Source organism: Phoca vitulina, unplaced genomic scaffold (genome assembly GCF_004348235.1).
Source record: "Phoca vitulina isolate PV1807 unplaced genomic scaffold, GSC_HSeal_1.0 scaffold44, whole genome shotgun sequence".
Classification (NCBI taxonomy): Eukaryota; Metazoa; Chordata; class Mammalia; order Carnivora; family Phocidae; genus Phoca; species Phoca vitulina.
The window spans coordinates 8,968,833-8,990,536 of NW_022589747.1; the positions used below are offsets into that span (position 1 = coordinate 8,968,833).

At 47.2% G+C, this 21,704-nt stretch overlaps 1 protein-coding gene across 1 annotated transcript in view; it reads left to right on the plus strand.

Annotated features, from left to right (window-relative positions):
* Window positions 1-21,704, plus strand: part of EGFR (epidermal growth factor receptor) — a 207,123-nt gene that overhangs the window by 158,423 nt on the left and 26,996 nt on the right. The window contains exons 12-20 of the mRNA XM_032430631.1: window positions 540-739; window positions 1,910-2,042; window positions 4,219-4,309; window positions 5,686-5,843; window positions 8,035-8,073; window positions 10,117-10,258; window positions 11,078-11,200; window positions 11,872-11,970; window positions 18,046-18,231. Coding sequence (XP_032286522.1) covers window positions 540-739; window positions 1,910-2,042; window positions 4,219-4,309; window positions 5,686-5,843; window positions 8,035-8,073; window positions 10,117-10,258; window positions 11,078-11,200; window positions 11,872-11,970; window positions 18,046-18,231 — 1,171 coding nt within the window. The remainder of the gene's footprint in view (window positions 1-539; window positions 740-1,909; window positions 2,043-4,218; window positions 4,310-5,685; window positions 5,844-8,034; window positions 8,074-10,116; window positions 10,259-11,077; window positions 11,201-11,871; window positions 11,971-18,045; window positions 18,232-21,704) is intronic.

The window sequence follows — 21,704 nt, forward strand, 5'->3', positions numbered from 1 at the left end:
GGGTGGATGGATGAATGGATAGATGGGTGGATGGATGGATGAACAGAGAGGTGGAAGGGTGGATGGACGGCTGCATGCATGCATAGATAAGTAGCTGGACAAGTGGATGGATAGATGGGTGAGTGGATGGATGGATAGATGAATGGGTGAGGAGGTGGATGGAAAAAATGAACCTGTGATTTTTTTGAAGTATATTTGGATATTTGAGAGGTTAGAACATATTTTCAGTTCCCAGGCCAAAAAAAAAAAAAAAAAGGCAGTAAATATAATAATGACATTAACATCTATTCAGCTCCCCGTATGCCCCTGGAGTTAAAAATACTAAGTGAACAAGGAACGAGCTTTTGCCTGGAAGAGCTTAAAACAAATCTCTTGTAATTTTCAAAAGCTGCCATAAAGACTTCCTACAATATGACTTACAATCACTGGGAGGCAGTTTGTAGTAAACATAAGGTGGTACAGAAAATAAAAATCAAGTTTTTAGTGATATAATTTTTTCATACTTTTTCACAATGTTATGTTTCTTCTCTCCACCATAGTGGTCAGTTTTCTCTTGCAGTCGTCGGCCTGGACATAACGTCCTTGGGATTACGCTCCCTCAAGGAGATAAGTGACGGAGATGTGATCATCTCAGGAAACCAAAAACTGTGCTATGCAAATACAATAAACTGGAAAAGACTATTTGGGACTTCAAGTCAGAAGACCAAAATTATAAACAACAAAGATGAAAAAGGCTGCAGTAAGTAATCACTCTGGCTGGCTGTGGAGATGGTTCACATGGGTCGTCTATTTTGATTTAGAATAGTCCCAAACCTTTCAATTACATTTTTCATTCCTGAAGAAGCAGATTAAGAGAAATCTCTAGATTCCTAATTGGGAAGTTATCATGTGAAGTTCCTTGGAATAGTTTCTAGATCGCTCACATTTCACAGGATGAATTTGCCTTGAGGTTTAAGCTATCGATTATTTGTAATTTGCAGAACTAAATTTTGTATTATTTTACCTTTTATCTGTAGGTTTCTCCCTGTTCATTTCCGCTTCTGATGACTGTAGCTAGCAACACACACACACACACACATGCATGCACACGCATGCACGCACACGCATGCACACGCGTGCAGATAGAATGAACATTTTACGCCGACATTTCCTAGTCTGATGGTAGAGCCACAGGTAGCTGTTGAAGCCAGGGCATGGGCACTGCCTGGTCACTGGGAGAAGCAGGTCTGAGTTCACACCCTGACTCTAGCCCTTCCTAGCTTCCACACCTGGGTCAGTTTACTTAGTTTCTTTAGGCTTCGGCTTCCTCGGTGATTCTCACTGCTAGTGAGAGAATGAAATGAAATTTTATATGTAAAACTCTTTTTATTTTTTATTTTTTTTTTAAGATTTTATTTATTTTGGGGGTTTTTTTTGGCTTTTTGGGGGGTTTTTTGGTTTTTTTTTTTTATTATGTTCAGTTAGCCACTGTATTCATTAGTTTTTGATGTAGTGTTCAATGATTCATGAGTTGCGTATAGCACCCACTGCTCATCACAACACGTGCCCTCCTCAATACCCATCACCCTGTTACCCCCTCCCTTAAAACTCTTGGCATGGTGCCCAGCACGTGGCAAGGAACCACGAACCTTCCCTGTGTTTCCATCAGCTGTGACATTCATCAGCAGAATGCTACCCAGGTCCAGTCCAGGAACCCTTGACTCCCAGTGGGGAAGAGGACTTGCAGTTGGCCTCCAGAGGCCCAGTTGGTGTCACTGCTTCTTCCAGCGCCCCCCCTCCCCACCCCCACCCCCTGCATGTCCGTGCAGCTCAGGGTCACAGAGAACCCAGCACCTCATTTACAGGTCTCACTTGGCCCGTCTAGTTGCTGTGCCATAGCTGACCACTGTGGCTTTCTGTGTCTTCTCAGAGGCCATCGGCCACGTCTGCCATCCCTTATGCTCATCAGAGGGCTGCTGGGGCCCAGAGCCCAAGGACTGTGTGTCCTGCCGAAACGTCAGCCGGGGCAGGGAATGTGTGGAGAAGTGCAATGTTCTGGAGGGGTAAGTTATTTTTTACCGCCTGTGTTTTGATAAAAGGTAAGGCAATTGTCTTTATAGGTTTACAGTTATTCACATTGATCCTATTGCTTTTTTCCCCCCCTTTTTCCTTTGTTTTGGTTTATTTGTTGATAGGTGTTAATCGCAAAAGGACATGAACAAACTTTTTTCATGGCTTAACCCAGTCCACCAATTTGTAGAGTCTCTGTTTTGGAAATCTCTGATATTTTTCTAAGCCACACGAAGTTCCCAAGACAAATGGAAAAGTCATAAGTGGTTCATGTGGCCAAGACCACAGTCATTTAGACTTTTCTTTGCAATACACTCTCCCTGGCGTGTCAAAATAGGTTAATATAAATTACATTTCCCAGTTAATTTTTGTTTTATGTTCAAGAAATACTGAACCGTGCATATAACTTTAAATGTAACCATGGACAAAGAAACAAACAGCCACATAACCATTCTTGAATTTATTTGCAGTTGATTTCTATCTGTCGATTCTCTGGGAATCTTGAGATTGGTATAAAGCTTTGAATGTCCTCAAATAATGACTAAGAATAAATTAACAGGAAAGCAAAATTGAAGGAGAGAGGCAGGAGCTTTTTTTTTTTTTTTTTTTTTAAAGAAAAGGGGAAATTTTGTGAGAGAGAAGGAGCCATAGGACCATAGGAATTACAGATGGCTACAGGAAACCTTACTTCTTGTTTCACTCTCAGGGCTTGGATCCAGAAACACTTGGGAGCAGGATGAGAAGACCAAGTCCAGTTCTGTAGGAACCCTTTAGCAGATAGGCTCAGGAACCTAACAGAGTACTTTGTACAATTGACAGTGTTGTTTCAACAAGAAATATTAGTTTCCACATCTTTTTAAAGAGAGAAGGAGGGCGCCTGGGTGGCTCAGTTGGTTAAGCAACTGCCTTCGGCTCAGGTCATGATCCTGGAGTCCCGGGATCGAGTCCCGCATTGGGCTCCCTGCTCGGCAGGGAGTCTGCTTCTCCCTCTGACCCTCCTCCCTCTCATGCTGTCTCTCATTCTCTCTCAAATAAATAAATAAAATCTTTTAAAAAAATAAATAAATAAATAAAGAGAGAAGGAACCGGGGCGCCTGGGTGGCTCAGTCGGTGAAGCATCTGCCTTCAGCTCATGGGTCCTGGAATCGAGTCCCACATCGGGCTCCCTGCTCGTTGGGGAGCCTGCTTCTCCCCGCCCCCCACCACTTGTGCTCTCTCTCTCTCTCACTGTCTCTCTCTCAAATAAATAAATAAAATCTTTAAAAAGAGAGAGAGAGAAGGAATTAAAATAACTCTGTTGGTCGTGCCTTTCTGTTAAAGAACGCTGGTTTCTGCCACTTGCTCAGTCTGCAAGATTGAGTCCTCCCACAGGCATTGTAACTCAGAGAAGAGGGAAGAAAAAAAAACAACTGGGCATATTTGGTTTAATTGATAACATAAGGGAGGATTTATGGAACATGTTGTGGGGTGTAAACACTCCGTGTTCACTGGAGTAAAGACCAGTAGTTAATTACCAGGCAGCTTTCAGCCTTAATAGCTCTCACAACTATTTTGTCTTTTCAATCAAACATCGTCTTCTTGCTTAACATTGATCTAGACATCTTGGAGAAATTGCCAAACTCTTAGAAGCAAAATTCTTCACACCTGTGTTCCATACTTACTGTTTTTCTTAATAACCATGGAGTAAGTTCTAACATCTCTCCTTCCTTTTCCTGTACATTAGTCTACAGTTCATCATTTAAAGAAATGATTTAAATGATTTTAAAAAAGCCTAATTTAAATATCCATGAATCTGATATTGGGGGAGAGGTCACCTCTTAAGGACGATTACTTTTTTCATTTATCGGCTTGTTTGCCTAATGGACAAAAATGGTGCCTTGTAGAAAAATGCAGGGAAGATGTTTGGATTATAAATGAAACTTGTGGGTTTGTTCAGGAAGAAGATGACCAAGGATTCAGTTAATACAATCAGTTTATGATATTACAGTATAATCCGAGATTCCCAACGGTTACATGTTAACCTTTTTTTTTTTTTTTTTTTTTTTTGCTTTGCTGAGAAAGGGCATTTGCGTCACCTGAAGTTTTAGACAAATTAGACGGTTGTAACGCCCAGCGTTTTGAAGCAGGATCTCTAGAGATGGTACTGATCAGTTTCCTTTCTTCTCTCAGGGAGCCAAGGGAGTTTGTGGAGAACTCCGAGTGCATACAGTGCCATCCAGAATGCCTGCCCCAGGCCATGAATATCACCTGCACAGGACGGGTGAGGAGCGCATTTGATAGTATTCACTCAGACATCCTGGGGAGAAGACTTCCCAGCAGCAGAACCATGGCGATGAGCCAACCTCACTGCGGCCATCCCAGCCCAGACAAGGGGCCTTGGGACCCCACAGCTGCGTCCAAGAGGCTGTGATTGAGCTGACGTCATCGCGCAACCCACCTTGAAAGAGCACTCACCCTTTCTGTCCAACACCCCCCAACAAGTTGAATAACATCTACTCTTTCACCAAAGGGAGGCCTATGGTAGACTGGGTCCATGGTCAGCCAGTTTTCACTGTTTCTGACATCTGTTGTCATTGCTTCATCCTTTTAATCAAACATTGTCAAATTGTTATTGAACATTAGTTCACAGTTATTCAAAGCATTTTTAAAGATACACCTAGCAAAACTTTTCAAAGTTTAGTTTTCTGTCTACGTGATGTTTTAAAGAGCGTAAGTGAGAATTCAGGGCCCCCTCACACCAGTGTCCTAATGTTGTTCATTCTCAATATTATTTATAAGGACATCTGTGTGGACTTGAGCTTCAACAGCCATACCTAAATCTGCTAATTGAAATCGTTTTTCAGAGGTTCTCTCTGAATTGGGCAGAAGGCTGTGTTTTTGAAGTACAGGCTGTCAACGTGGCAAGTTACAGAGTAAACCATTGGTCTATAAGTTCACATGGTGTTGGTAAATTTTCATCATCGATATAAATCAGCTGGTGATGCTGACTCAGTCATCTGATTGTTCTGGTTCTGAGAACACTCAGTCTCTGGACAAAACGGAGGCATCAGAGAACTTCACCAACAGACACATCCCTCCCTCCCCGTTTTATTTCAGTCCCTTTGTGAAGTGTGTGGATGCCACCCGAGCAGTCCCCATGCTGTCATTTCTGTGTTTTTCGAGGACGCTCTGAGTTTGACAAACAGTCAAAGGTAGCATGGTACACAGTTAATTGTGCAGCCCCCTTATGGTCCCTAGAGAAACACAGACGTAGGCTTTCTTAAATTGGCCTCGGCAAGTCTGGCTTCCCACAGGGCCTTCCTTGAAGCTCACGCGTGTTATGCAAGAAGGTCCGTCTGAGCGATAAAGATGTAAATGTACTCACAGACCCATTAGACTGTTTTGACAGAGAAGGATGCCCGTAATCTGTTAAGTAAAATGTAATGAAGTACTTAGTGTAGTTACATCCTAAACGCCTTTAAAGTCGGGAAGCCTTTACAGGAAGCTGGTCCCCGCGGTCCTGTCCGGCGACGGCAATCCCAGACAAGCTTGTTGTTTTTCTGCTTGGGGCACTTCTGTCATTATTGGCCGTTTTCACAGTAGGTAAGTTCTGAAAGAGGAAGAAACGCGTGTGAAGGTCTCTCTCTGTCCTGGCAGGGCCCAGACAGCTGTGTGAAGTGTGCTCACTACATCGACGGGCCTCACTGCGTCAGGACCTGCCCGGCGGGCGTCATGGGCGAGAACAATACCCTGGTCTGGAAGTTCGCCGACGCCAGCCTCGCCTGCCGTCTGTGCCATTCCAACTGTACCTACGGGTGAGCCACAGCTCGGCCCCTGGGGGAGGTCAGGACGGATGTGTCCGGTTTTAATTAGACGTAACCAAAACAGAGTGGATCGAGTGGAGGACAGGGAGTGGTTTTTCTGATGCGCTTGAAGGAGAGTATGAGTTGGCTTCTTTGACTGCGTATTCAGCAGTCATTTCTGCAAACCGGCTTTGCCAAGGACCTCTTCATCTCGCGACCCGAGTCGACTCTCTTCCGGCACCTGGCCTGTCACTGTCCTTGGCAGGCACGTCTTCGGATGTAAAGCGGCCTTTCTTTCCCTCTGAGCTACTCGTGTGTCCGTAGCTTCCTGGCCTAGTAACCCCTGCAGCTTTGCTTCAGCTCCAGAGGCTGCAGAAATCCCTGCACGTGGTCCCCAAATTTACAATTTCGATTTGCACTCACTTTGCATAGTGTCCCCATTCGGGGACTGCCAGGCATTGTGGGGGAGAACAAGCGAGTGAGCAGAGGTATTTTGAGGAGGGTGGGAGTTTATCAGTGGTCATTCATCAGTGATGCCTTTTGTCTTTGACTTCTGGTTTTCCTAGGAGATTATAGAGTGACATAGCGAGGCCTCCCATGCATCCCACGGCCTGAAAAAACCTGTGTGTGTGTGTGTGATGTAGGGAGGAAGGCCCAAAGGCACTAGGGGGAAAGGAGCAGGACAGCATGGAAATGGGGACGGAACAGACCCTCCCCTCCGAGAGAAGTGTACAGATCCCAGCCCTTGACCGAGATAGGAAACGGGGTGCTCGAAGGCGCCCCCATCCTGTTCATGAATTTGAAATGTAGTCCTTCATCCTTTCCCAGGCCGTGAAATGGTAGTCTCCCCCACCTCCTTTTTCAAACTGAAATAGAGCTGACACACAATGTTATATTCGTTTTAGTGATTCGACAATACTATATACATTATGCAGTGCTCACCACAAAAAGTATAGTCAGAATTATTACATCATGGACTATATTTTCTACGCTGTGCTCCTTATCCCCATGACTTAATTCTGTTACAACTGGAAGTTTGTACCTCTTAACCCCTACACCCATTTTGTCCAGCCCCCTCACCCCCTTCCCGGCCGTAACCACAGGTTTTTTCTCTGTATTTATGAGTCTATTTCTGTCATTTGTTTGTTCATTTGTTTTGTTTTCTTAGATCCTATGTATAGATGAAACCTTATGGTGTTTGTCCTTCCGTCCGACTCATTTCAGTTAGCATAATGCTCTGTAGGTCCGTCCATGCGCAACAGCATGAGTTGTCTTTTCCGTCGAATTAGGATATGTTGCTTTCCTACTGATGTTTGTATTGGCAAATGCTGCTATTCCTCCCAGCCAATGTAATCTGCCTTTTTACATCGTCCTGTAATCAAAGTAGGGGATGGTGGCCTCCCCCACTAGAATGGGAACCCAGCGGCTCGGGAGTCACTGAAGACCAGTGCTGTCTGTCCTGCGTGTAACACGATTCAGTCGTGTGGGAGGGGGTGAAGCCGACTTCTGCTATTTCTTCCTGGCATTCTGGGTCTGAAATCATCACTGCCATTTCCCGGCCACGGAGACTTGTCTTCCCTCATCTGTTCCTCCCCGCCTGCTCCTTAATCAGTATGGCTCTGGTCTTGGGCCCTCTACTCCCCTGCGCATACTGACATCCTAGAGCGAGACGTGAGGCAGCTACACCTATAAATATATCACAAAGTGTACGTGAAGGCATTTCAGTAACAGAAGCCAGAAACTGTCTGCTTTGCTCAATGCTAGTACAACCCCCATCCCAGAGTACGTACGCAAAGATACTTGCTGAGAGAATGAGCAAATGAATACATGCAAAGTAAGTAAATGATTAACCACTGCCGCAAAATTGGGATTCATGGTGATTTTAATGATGTGAGGGTGATTTAAACATGTTGCCTTATGACTTAATAAAAACTCTCCAAGGGGCGCCCGGGTGGCTCAGTCGGTTCAGTGTCTGCCTTAGGCTTGGTTCATGATCCCAGGGTGCTGGGATCGAGCCCCGCATGCTTCTCCCTCTCCTTCTGCCGTTCCCCCCCTGCTCATGCTCTCGTTCTCTCTCTCTCTCTCTCACTCTACACACTCTCTCTCTCAAATAAGCGAAAAAAATCTTTAAAAAAAACCTCAGACAAAATACTGAAGAAGTGGAGCGATTAAAATGTGTGTTTTTCCTCTCAATTCCTTACAGTTGTGATGGGCCAGGTCTTGAAGGCTGTGCAACAAACGGGTAAGTGTGATGATGGCTGTGTCCAGTGGACCCTCTCAGAGATGACCAAACACCTAAGGGCAGAGATAACACTCTCCCGCATTTCTGATCGCCCTCTACATCGACAGCGTCTTCTCTGGGCCAGCACAGCATCCCTGGCAGAGACCACCCTGCTGAATGCACCCACCTCTCCCCTGCCTGCTTCGTTGGTGTGCTTCAGGGGAGGGGACGCAGGGTGTGAGCACTGGGACCTGCTCCGTGTGGCCCCAGCACTCAGTGCCCAGTGCTTCTCTTTACATGGAGCCTATCTCTCACATCTTTGGTTACACCAGTTTTGCTGGATCCTTCTCCTAGCTTCTCTTCTTTTCGTCCTTGCTGACCCAGTGGACGCTATCTCAGACCTTCACGTTTGAGGACAGAGCTCCAGCTTGGGGGGATTTTCTCCCCTGACCGACCTTTTCGAAACAATGACTTCCTTCAGCGTTTCAATTCTGATTAATTTGCCATCATTACTTGAAATGCTGCACTAAGAAAAGCAGAATTGGGAATTCCTGGTCAGACTCATCAGGAAAGAGTCTGGCAAGGAATCGGAATTACGCACCAGGCACTTCTTTGCCATTCCCGACATACCCAACACGAACCAGACTTCCAGGCACCTCTTCCATTTCGAGTAATGTCTACACAGTCCCGTCTTCAACAGCCTGCCTGCCCTCCATGTCAGCTGACTCTTCTGCCCCAGAATTAGCCATGAGAATAAATCCTACCTACTATCAAGTGAAACGTGAAAGACGAGTAAGGCAGTTTCTCAGAGATAAAGATTTCCTTTCATCCCTTCCTCTTTGCTGAGCCTACATCAGCAAAATTTGTCCTATCTGTACCTTCATAATGAGGTTTTCCATCAAAGCCCCATCTTGAAACTAGTCAATGACCATTCTTTGTTATATTTACTCTTTTTATTTTTTCTTCTCTTTTTACTCACTTACCCTTATTCCAGCTCCCCGTGGAACACATACTCTGTAATAAATTACTCTTTATATCGTTTTAGTGTTCCTTTCAAGATAGTAAAAACTCACTAATGCAAACTGCATTAATTGGGGGGATGGCACAATGCAGGAGACGACTTTTGCACTCACTAAGGAGAAAGTGTTGTAGATACAATTGTCGTTGGAGCACCTTTGACCCACTTACCAGAAATTTGTAAGAATGTTGGGATATTTATGTGCTAATGATACTAATTAATCTTTGATAATTCTTCAACATTTCTTCCTGAAAATATGAAGTTTGCCAGAAGCTCAAATGGAATAGATACTTGAGAATAATAATTGTATAAAGAGTCTAAATTCAGAATCCATGAATTCAGATGGTTCTTTCCCCAGTGAACTTCAGAACCTTCGTTTTGAGTTTTTGTTGTCCCTGAAATCAGGCTCAACCTCGGTGGGAAGAAGGAGGGTGGTTTTGCTGTTACACAGTAACATCACTCATTTATGACAGTGATGCTTTTTGTGTTGAAATCCTATCACTTTATAATCTCCCCCAAGCTTATTCATAAAGCATTCCACACGGCTGTGGGCCCCTCTTGAAAGCCAAGGACTCTTCGAAGAGGCTCAACGTTGTGGAAAGGGTGCCTTCACCCAGGCAAGCCAGGAGACAATGCACGTCTTATGCATGTGGCATTCTAGGCTTCAGATGTAGGGAGATACTCTGGGGATAAATGCAAATTCACATGAAAAGCATTATTGAAGTCTGAGTTACTTTTTGAATTATGCGGTTTCTTAATCAATAGATTATAAACTGTAATTGTCATATGGGGATGTCCAGATGATACCTCAGTTTAAAAAAATGTAAGAAAGCTAGGAGGGAGGGCCTTCTTATGCTCAAGAAGGTGGAAACACTACCCTAGAAACTCTTTGCGTTCTTTCCTCTCTTTAGAAGCCACGTGGAATCTACTTTCTGAGATAATGTTAAATGATGGCAAGGTGTCAAAAAATGCAAGAAATGATAAAATGCCAACGTAATGAAATCTGTCAGCAAGCCTCACTTTCCCATGTCTCCCTCTCGTTCCAGGCCCAAGATCCCATCCATTGCCACCGGCATTGTGGGTGGCCTCCTCTTGGTGGTGGTGGTGGCCCTTGGGGTGGGCCTCTTTTTGCGCCGGCGCCACATCGTCCGGAAGCGCACGCTTCGTAGACTGCTGCAAGAAAGAGAGGTGAGTGGGTGCCCAGGCCCAGCACGCCCTGCCAGTGCCCCTAGCCCCAGCACCCTGGACAGGAACAGGGGCTCACCTGCCAAGCCTTGGCATTCAAGATTTTGTATGTTAAATATGTAATTGTATTATTATGTTTTATGTCTGATGGTGGAAAAACAAGAAAGAATCTCTGAATGTCCCGTTATAAACAACTAGTTACATTTTGGTACAGCTCTGGAATGAGATAAGTCACAACATGGATACAAAGCCATGTGGCATGCATGCATGTATGTGCACAGAAGGGCTTGTGAATAGGCGTCTGTTGGTTCCTGTGAAGGCACCTGGCTGAGATGTTACTGTGGAAAATCCCATTGTCTACACAGTGCTGTTGCTTTGAGCTCTGTTTGTGACTCACTTGAGCCGGCATCCTTGTGTCCCACAGGGTGTCAGAAGCCAGGGTCCCTGGGAGGAGAGACCCACGGCAGCTCATAGCATAAAGGCACTTGCGTGTTAGGACGCCCCGCAGGCTACCATTATGACCAGCCCTCTCGAAATGTTCCTCACCAAAATCCTCTCAATCCAGCTAATTGACTGGAAAAGAGAAATTGCATTTGTTGAAATGGAGCTGTTCTGTTCAAGGATACCCGTACCAGGGAGTCCCTTTGTCAACGTATCTTTCGTGAAGTTCTTTGAGAAGGTGTGCATTTCTTCTTTCACGTGAGCGTGGCAGGTTTGTGCTGAAGCACATCCACACGTGGCCATGTGTGGGCCTGGCTAACACCCGCCTCCACGTGCGCCTTGAGCGTTGAGGTGGTGGCTCTTCTTCCTTGTCTCTCACAGCTTGTTGAGCCTCTTACACCCAGCGGAGAAGCTCCCAACCAAGCTCTCTTGAGGATCTTAAAGGAAACAGAATTCAAAAAGATCAAGGTGCTGGGCTCTGGAGCGTTCGGCACGGTGTACAAGGTGAGGCCGCCAGGGCACCAAGACTTCTGGGGACGCGGGTTGGTGGGCAGAGCCAGAGTCCTGGGCTATCTTCTGCTCATCAACCTCATCTAGTCTTTGTGTTGCTCATGGTTTGGGAAATTCCAGCGTCTTCCCCAGGTTGCCAAGAGGAAATCTTGTATAACCATGGTGACAAATAAGGGGTCCTGTGGGACCCCTACACAGGCATCAAAGTTTTCATGGACAGCAGTGGTGACTTTGTAAAGGGGTGGGTGGCAGAGACGGAGTCCGAAGGAGGGCTGCCTACCACTGTGTGACAGGATCCAAACAAAGTCCAGGTCAAAACAGCTCCTCTTAATTCATTTTTTTCTGGATCCTGTTACATCACGGCTGATTTCAATTAGGCTGACACCCAGTATCTCCGAATTCTGAACAGAATGACCCACACTGGGTTTATAACTGGCACAGGCTTAGGGTTTTTTATCTAACGACTCTGATTCATGGAACGTGATAGCAGAAGAGCTGCGGAGAGTCACGGCTCCTAGCACCGATGGCCTTGGGGCGCAGAGCTGTGCTCAAGGTCCCTCACCCTTTGGGATGGCGTCACTGGTAAAGTCCGTCTGTCTCATAAGTCAGCATATTGCATAATATGACAAGTGCCAGTTAATGTCTTCTCTCCCTCCTCATCACAGGGACTCTGGATCCCGGAAGGTGAGAAGGTTAAAATTCCCGTGGCCATCAAGGAATTAAGAGAAGCCACATCTCCAAAAGCCAACAAGGAAATTCTTGATGTAAGTTTCTCCTTTGTTCTCTAATTGTCCACAGGCCTGGACATCAGAAGCCACATTTTCTGGTGTCTAGCAGCACATTGTCCTGTTTTAGACTTTTTTTCAGCACCACATTCTAAATATTCACTTTTCATGTCTTTTTTCATTCTGGCTGCAGTTGGTATAATTCCCTCAGGCTTTCTCCTATAGAGAAGAGTCGCGTCTTCCATTCTACTCTCTCTCTCTCCCAAAAGGATAGAAACTCACAATCGTTGGATGTCCACCAAGGGCCAGTCTCAGGACTAGTTCTTTGCACACACTACCACAGTGAACTCTCCTGACCAGCCTGTGGTATGGGCGTTACGCTCAGTATGCTTTGGAAGCATTAAGAAGCTTGCTCACACTTACGTGGTTGGGATAGGATTCCAGCCCATTGCTATTTCTGCCTCTGAAATGCATGTCCATTTTGCTCCACCAAGTTATCTTTGAAATGGCTTTTTTTAAAGGTGCCTAGGATTACAATATGATGCTCTATAAACTCTATAAACTGTTGCCCATCTTCTGTACTTTCCCCCCAAATAATGTATATGTTATTTCCAGTGTCCTTTGCTAGTTTATGGAGTGTCTTTGGAATGTCCCACAAGATTATTTTCATGTCTTGTCTTTCGGTTCCACTGAACTTTCTTCACCTTCTCTGGATCCTCACTAGCCAATAAGGGGGCTTCATCCTCTTAAACAGAGGCTGGCTGAAAGAGGGGCCACCATGGGATGTGGCAGAGCCCGCTTCAGGGGATGCTCAGGAAGATCCAGTGGGCAAATGGGGTCTTGTTGTTAACACCGTTGGCCTCGGGTTGCTGAGGGTCGATACAAACTTTTGCTCTCATCCCAAAGCAGAGCCAGAGAAAGAGAAGGTAGAGAGGCTTAGCAGAAGGTTAGGGAAAACAGAGTCAAAGAAAAAAAAAAACAGCTGCCTCAGATATCTAGACAATTTAGTTATCTTACAGTCGAGAAGGACAAGAGCCAAACTCTTCCCCACTCTTGCTTCTAACCCACAGAATATATACCAAGCAAGGCAAACACGGGCCTTTTAAAGACTGTTAAAATTAAAATTTTAGGGGAGCCTGGGTGGCTCAGTCGTTAAGCATCTGCATTCGGCTCAGGTCATGATCCCAGGGTCCTGGGATCGAGCCCCGCATCGGGCTCCCTGCTCCACGGGAAGCCTGCTTCTCCCTCTCCCACTCCCCCTGCTTGTGTTCCTTCTCTCGCTGTGTCTCTCTCTGTCAAATAAAATATTAAAAAAAAAAAAAAATTAAAATTTTATATGTAAAAATTTTAAATTTAAAAATTAGACACAATGCACTTCCCAGTGGCATAACCACTGTGGACTTGAAATTCCTCCCGCAGGCTTCCTTTCTTTATTATTATGGGGAAATTCCCTTATTATTATGCAGAAATTCCCACTCTGGCACACTCCTCAATGTATTAATAAAGTGCAGTAGCAAATTGTACACATTGAAGATATACTTCAAAATACTCCAGCAAAATTACCTTTCCTTTTAATGGCTTACAAGTTAGCGTGGAGTCCTTTTAACATTACGTCAGCTCGTCTCAGCATAACCACAGAAATACGTGCCTGACGTCTCTTCACCCAGAACCTAGAGCTCTCTCACCGATACTGTTAAAAAGAAAAGCTTTTTTTTTTTTTGCAGAGTTTGCTTCCTTAATTCATTCTTCTCATTCAAGGTATTGTAATACATCTCACAAAACAATGTTGAGGTGTGAATTTCAGCAATATTTACAACGCCGAGTAAGGGTGCTTTTGAAGACAATAGCTCTGCTTTGGGAGGGAGGTAGTTTTCACTGCTAAGGACCTCCGGGGCCCCCAAAACTGGAGGAAACCCGCTTTTGTGGGGTAGAGGAGGGGTGGAGGATAAACACTGAAAAGTCTAAAAAGTGAGTCCCTGTTTTCCTCTTGTTCTCCCTCTCTCCTGCTCTCTTCTCCCTCCGTTTTTTTGGAGAAGTTTTGTTTGTTTTGTTTTGTTTTTGCGTTTTCCCCCCAGTGTTCCTGGGGTATAATTGGCAGACAGCATGGTGTTAGCTGAATGTGGCCAGCAAGACGGCTTGACTTGCACGGTGATTACCCCAGTAAGCTTCGCTGGCGTCCTTCACCGCCTGTCGATATGATAAAAAGAAAAAGCAAAAGAAGAAAAAAAGTGTCTCCCTACCATGAGAACTCTTAGGATCTTCTCTCTGGACTTTCTCGTATACCAGACCGCAGTCTGGTATACTGCCCCTTTTCTCCCTCCGTTATTTTATTCCTGCCTTTGATTCTGGTTTCTGCTCAACTCTTGTCTTCTCTCGTGTCACAGTTCCTTGGTGACAAACTAGAGGGCTTGTCATCTGCTTTTCCTGAAGCTCAGTCTGCCCAGAACTCAACAATCGCATGGGTGCGGGGTGATGCCTGGGTGATGGGGAGCCCCTGAAGGAAAGGAGCAGGGACAGTCTGCCAGATTTAGGAAGCAAAAGCCAGTGATTCCAAAGCCGCTTTCTTTTTTTTTCTCTTTTAATTTTTTATTTAAATTCCATTAGCCAACATAGAGTACATCATTCGTTTCAGGTCCAGTGTTCAGTAATTCATCACTTGCGTATAGCACCCAGTGCCCATCACATCACGTCCAAGGCCGGTGTCAGCAGTGAGCTAAGGAGCAAGTGAATTCTGTGACAGGACAGCCCATCGGGCTGCACGTGTCCTTTGAAATGCTCACGCTCACTTGTAAATGGGCCCACTCACCCAGTACTGGACACTCTGATTCCCCCCTAGGGATCAGAAGCTGCTGCCTGTGGCGTAGTTAACTGATAGTTTCAAAAATGTGGGGGCACCTACTCTTCATTCTGAAGGCTAATAAGCATATGCCTTTCCTGAAGGGGTTGAAAATCTAGTAGAATCCTTTCCCCCAATTCTTAACCTAAAACAGTTCACAGATGAGGGAGACAAGCAAGAAGGCAGGCACCGAAGATCATTTTGGCAATTGGGACAAAACAATAGACTTTCAAGGTCACGGAGCCTCAGAGACCGGGTGCCATGTGACTCAGACATCAGCCTTGAGGTCTCTGAACATGGGCGCCTGGCCGCGGCGTCCCCCTCCGAGATTGCTGTGGAATACCAAGCATTCTTGCTGTAGGCCACAATACACCTTTGAAATCCTAAGATAAACAGCTAAGAACAAAGCTCACTTTAACTTCTGCGCTCACCAAACAGGACACCCGACCAAACAGCGTCTCCATTGTCCTTGGGGGTGGGGCGGAAGTGATGACCTAGTTCTGTTGCTCTATCAGATTTTAATAGGATCGGGGATCTGGCAGAGCTCCAGGCTCTGTGTGGCCCAACACCCACGCCCGGTGCTCTGTTCCCCGATCCCGGGGTCCAGGTCAGCTCCTCACGGCCCCGCAACAGATGGGCTGCTCAAATTTGCTCTGGTTTGCAGATTTTTCTCCCCTCTAAAATGAATACAATATGTTTCCAAATCTCAACCAGATCTTGAGAAAATAGGAACGGCCAGAGGATTTCTTTGGTGTTATGGTTGTACAGTTTCCCAGACTTGGGGGAGAGACGTGATTTGTGCGTTTCTGGCAATCACATGGCCTATTAATTTTTCCACAGCCTTTCCAGTTTAAATTTAGGGCAGGCAGTGGAAAAAGAATGCAAACATTTATATATGTGCTGTGTGTGTAATGAGGTCTGGAGCTTTCTGGTAGCCCATTCACCGGAGCACTCAGCAGGGCATCGCAGGGGACCGCAGGGAACAGCATGTGGGGGTGACGAGGGGGCTTGCAGAGGGTGTCGCCCTTGTGAGGAGACCCATATGTGGGCCCAGCTCTGACACAGAGTGTCCCTGGTTAGCCGTTCGCGTCCCCGGGCCTCAGTTTCCTTTTCAGGTGAGTAATGCACGTGCGGGGCTTTCCAGTTCTAACTTTTTATCAACAGCCCTTCTCAAGTTTTAAGGGATGTTTGCAGGTCCATAAGTATCAGACGTCTACTCTGTTCTTTAATGTTGTGATATGATGTTTACAATACAGAAGAAAAGAAAGGCCAGCTCTGCTTGCAAGGAGAGGGCCTAACCACTCAGGAAAGCACCCACACAAACGTTCTGCAGCGAATATTAAAAGCTGTAGGAATTTTTGTTGTTGTTAACTGAAGTGCATGGTCTGTGATTTGTTTTAAATTTCTGGCTTTGTATGATTGCAGTGTAATTCAGTCCTGACATTTTGGGGCAGTTACCTGCCTAAATATGTGTTCGGTACCACTACAAAGACCAAAGAGTTGACGTAGGTCCTTGCACCGCACCCAAGTATTAACCCGACTTGCCGAGGCAGCAAGAACATGTAGGGGATATCAAGGCAATAAATAAGCAGTGTTTACCAGCAAAATACAGCGCTAAAAAGCACTGGGCAAAAGCTAGGAGCTGAGAATGCAGTCCTTCCCTCAAAGAGCACGGTGGGGAGGAAGGACATTTTACAAAAATCATACAAGTATTTAAGTGCAGATTATGATGAGTGCTCCAAAGCCCTGAGGAGCCCCTGGAGGGTTTGTTCAAACAGATTGCTGGGCCCCACCTCCTTGCATCTCGCACCGTAGGCCTGGGTAGGGCCCAAGAATTTGCATCTCTAGCAAGTTCCCAGGCAGGGAAGAGCCGGCTCCCCCAAGGAAGAAAACTGCAAGATGCCTGGAGAGTTTAAGACTGGGGATTCGGGAAGGCCCCTCGGAGGAGGAGTCGGACGAGGAAAGAGGAGGTGGGAGGGCATTCCAGGCAAAGGCCGTCTTGCGGCCCGAGGGCCTGAGGGAGGGTTGAGAGAGCTGAGAGCCAGGAGGACGAGGAAGGGGGCTTTCTGCAGGAGGGGCTGATGTGCTAGGCGTGGGGCTGCCCATGAACTGTGAGGCCAGAGGATGGCTTAAGGCAAGAAACAAGGTGCAGTCCAGTTTGTGTTCAGGAATCTGTGTGTGTGCCCTCCATCCCCAGCCCCACTCTGTTTCCTCGGTCACCTCCGGCTCCTCCAGTGTTCTCATCCCAAGTCTCCCCCCCCTCCGCCACACCCCCACCCCTCCAATGCCCGAATCCACCTTCCACCCACAGGAGTGCTGGAAATATAATATAAAATATATTATATAAATATAAATATATAAATATAAAAAGGAACCTCAGAGCTCTCTCTTGCAGGCCATGTAGTCCTTTCCACAACTGAATTAAAGGTCACCACCTTTTGTGTTTGAAAGGGAGACAGAATTTATGGGAGGAAAGTGAGGATTCCCTGATTCTCGGTCGGATTTAAGAGAAGGCCCCCGTTGTGTGCACACGGGTACATAAACTCACTTCCTCTGCCCAGGAATAGGAGAAGGGTTACAGTAGTCTACAGTCATGGATCTGTGTCCACGAGCAGCATGGTTTCTGAGCTCAAGACTGAGGCCGATGGCAGCACAGACCACGTCTGTTCAGAAATGAATCCTGAGCAGCCGGCAGAGTCTGGGGTCCCTGTAACGTGATGCCCGCTGTCCAGTTCAAAGCCTGAAACAGGCACTGGGGGCGTCTCCAGCCTGGTGAGAATCGATGGCCTCCGTGGGGACCTTTCCCCGCCGTACCCCTGCGTGTGTGTGTGTCGATTTGGCGGGAAAGTCGCTATCAAGCCTTAGGGACCCAGGCATGGATTTCTGCAGGCCCTGACGACATTTTAAACCACGGCAACTTTATTTAGCCTCGGGACAGAGGGCTTCCCAGCAAGGGCAGCAGCAACGCTCAAGCCCAGAGACATCAGGTCCATTTTCATTCAGTGTGTTGGCGCTGGGGAGCTCCTTGCGTTCCGCTCGGGGGTGCTGTTTTCCACAAAATGACGGTCAATTCACAATCGAATATGTATGTAATAGGCCCCACATAAATGTCCACTGCATGTGGACATGGGCTTCCCTGTCCTGTACGTGTACACATTTTGGAACTCAAAGTCACGTTTGTGCTTTGCTTTCTTTTTTTTTTTTTTAAACCTGGAAAGGGGTCTGTGCCTTTAGCCGTGGTGCGGAGCCCTTCTGACGCTTTTCCCTTGTGCATGCAGGAAGCCTACGTGATGGCCAGCGTGGACAATCCTCATGTGTGCCGCCTCCTGGGCATCTGCCTGACCTCCACGGTCCAGCTTATCACACAGCTCATGCCCTTTGGCTGCCTCCTGGACTATGTCCGCGAGCACAAGGACAACATTGGCTCCCAGTACCTGCTCAACTGGTGTGTGCAGATTGCAAAGGTAAATCGAGAGGGGACCCTGCCCGGAGGAGTGTGCACAGAGCAGCTCTGAGAGTAGGGCAGATACGCCCACTAAACAGCAGGTGAAGCTACCTTAGCTCGCTGTCCCCCCCCCCCCCCCCCCCCCCGCACCGCGCTTCCTGTGTGACTAATGAAAGCTGCAAAGAAAAGCAGCAACAGGAGGGGCGCCTGGGTGGCTCAGTCGGTTAAGCGTCTGCCTTCGGCTCAGGTCATGATCCCAGGGTCCTGGGATCGAGCCCCGAATCAGGCTCCCTGCTCCGTGGGAAGCCTGCTTCTCCCTCTCCCACTGCCCCCCGCTTGTGTTCCCTCTCTCTCTGTCAAATAAATAAAATCTTTAAAAAGCAGCAAGGGGGAAAAATAAAGACAACCGGAAAAGCAACAATTGGGTTCCCCATCCTGGGATAACTAAATTTGCCAAGAGGGTATGTACCACATGCATTTTGTTTTGGACTCAATCAAATGGATTGCCTTTTGCATCCAATCAGGGCCTGTCCCCCTGCATGGTGAAAATCTAATTATTCAGCTACGTTTAAACAATGTTCACTTTATTAGGTACTCGGTATGGTTTGATGCTAGTGTTCTTTCTCGGGTGTTCTTTTGGTTGACTCTTAGGGTAATCTGTAGGAGAGGAGGAACTGTGGCTTCTACCCCATCGGGACTTGCTAACAGGGCCAGCAAGGAGGCTGAGGCTGGGCTGGGCAGACCCAGAGGACAGGGGGGCTGTGGAGACAGGGCAGGGGCTGTGCAGGTTGGAGGGGCACTAGCAGGTGAACAGACGCTTTTGTGCTTTGCTGGGGTTCCTCACGGGCCCCGCCTCCCCCGTTAACAGGCTCATTCCGGAGCGCGGGACGGCGGAGAATGCAGCCAGGGGACAGGTGGCCCCACCTGCGTGCTAAGGATAGCCGCAGAGCCATGTGCTGGGTACTGAGCTATTCACGTGGCCTCCGAAGGACTTCTTACTTTAATCCCAAACTTCTCCCTCTTGACCCCAGCGCTGCACCAGTTACTTGCACCCCAAATGGCTAAATTCTGTATTTTCTCCCGGCACTGTTTTACTCGGTTGAATTTAGGGCATTTGTGGGCAGGTCCCTTTCTGAGCGTGTGTATCATTGCCCGTTGGCTCCCTCCACGGAGCCAGAAAGCCCGGCTTCCGTGAGGCCTTGCCTGGGCCCCGACTGCCCGTGCCTCCCCTGGCTGCAGTCGTAGTCGGTTTATTCCGGTGCCGTCTGGTGTCGATTTCTCAGCGGCAGCCCCCGGAGGCTCCCGGCACCTCGTCCGACCGCCGCCAGCCACCTGGTGTGCTTGGCCTTCTCGCACCCATAACCTGGTCACAGAACAGAGGACTTCTCCGTTGGAACTAGATAGTGACCCCGGAAGAGGGGTGTGGGCCTCCCATGCAGTGATTTTATGAAAACGCTTATTACTTCTGTGTGTGACTGGATTAGTCTCCTGAGGCTGCTACGAACTACCACAAATTCATGGTGGCTGACCACAACATAGAGTTACCCGCTCACAGTCCTGGAGGTCAGTCCAAAATCAAGGTGCCGGCTGGGCCTGCCCCCTCCGAAGGTGCCAGAGGCGAGTCCGTCCTCGCCTTTTCTTTTCTGGTGGTTCCAGGCGTCCCCGAGCTCATGATCCCCCGCCATTGCTACCTTGGTCTTCGCACAGCCTTGTTCCCTGTTTCTGAGTCTGAATTGCCTTTTCCTTTCTCTTAAAAGACACCAGTCACCCCTAAATCCAGGATGCTTTCATCCAAGATCTTCACCTGATTGCGTCTGCAACACCCTGTGTCCAAACAAGGTCACTTTCTGAGGTTCCTGGTGGACATGAAACTTGGGGGCCCTGTTCAGTGCAGAACAGTGGCTGATCTGGGGGAGGCGGTGGTTAGCCCCAAGCAGGTTTTACTGAAATACAGAATTACTCCTGAAGAGTACTCATACACGGACTTCTGAGCCCAGAAATTCTTCCTTAGCTTTCTTCCCCAATTATCTATGGCAAGAAACTGAGAATATGGCCCTCCATACAAAGTTACCTTGCTTTGTTTGCTTTCTTTTCTTTTCTTTCTTTTTTTTTTTTTTATTTGAGAGAGAGAGAGAGAGCAGAGTGAGCGAGAACACAAGTGGGAGGGAGAAGCAGAGGGAGAAGCAGACTCCCCACTGAGCAGGGAGCCCGATACAGGGCTCGATCCCAGGACCCTGAGATCATGACCTGAGCCGAAGGGAGACGCTTAATGACTGAGCCACCCAGGCGCCCCTGCTTTATTTTCTTTTTAGCACATATTGCTACCTGGGAAGATCTGGCTTATTTACCGGTCCACTTGAGTTTGTGCCCACCGACCCCAAGTGGACGGTGAGCTCTGTAAGAATGGTGTCTTGGCCGTGGATGGAACTGGAGGGTATTATGCTGAGCGAAATAAGTCAAACAGAGAAAGACATGTATCATATGACCTCACTGATATGAGGAATTCTTAATCTCAGGAAACAAACTGAGGGTTGCTGGAGTGGGGGGTGGGGTGGGAGGGATGGGGTGACTGGGTGATGGACACTGGGGAGGGTATGTGTTCTGGTAAGCGCTGTGGATTGTGCAGGACTGTTGAATCTCAGATCTGTACCTCTGAAACAAATAATGCAATATATGTTAAGAAAGAAAAAAAGAAGAAGAAGAATGTAGCAGGAGGGGAAGAATGAAGGGGGGGAAATCGGAGGGGGAGAAGAACCATGAGAGACGATGGACTCTGAAAAACAAACTGAGGGTTCTAGAGGGGAGGGGGGTGGGAGGATGGGTTAGCCTGGTGATGGGTATTGAGGAGGGCACGTTCTGCATGGAGCACTGGGTGTTATGCACAAACAATGAATCATGGAACACTATATCTAAAACTAATGATGTCATGTATGGGGATTAACATAACAATAAAAAAATTAAAAAAAAAGAATGGTGTCTTGGCCATCCCCACCCTGGGCAGGCCGTCGAGAGCTCTGCACACCTGTGGCCAAGCTTCTGCTTGACTCATTAGGCCCGGTTCACCAGAGGGTGTCGGGATAGTTAGCATTTCTTCTCTCATCATCTCATGTCAGGCCACAGCTCCACAAAAGTGACCCTTCTTGGCGATGGGGCACATAGCCTCAGCAAGTTTTGTCCAGCACAGATCTGTGCTTACAGTTCCAGAGGACTGTAGATTCCAGTCTCACTGCTGGCATTTATTAACCACGTGACCTCGGGCAAGTTGCTTAGGGTTTTTTGTGTCTAGTCTCTGGCCGTAAGTGAAGCTTTGCCACCTGTCCTCCCGGGTAGTGAGGATGACACCAAGTTAGCTCCGGGAAGCACCTACCAGCGGTCCCACAGGCACGCGTTGCTCGCTAAATGTTCCCTTTGTCCATTTCTTTGCCCCTATTTTGGCTAAATTAGGTTGGATCAATGACTAAAATCTAAGCTGAAGCCTTGTCTTCATCAGCG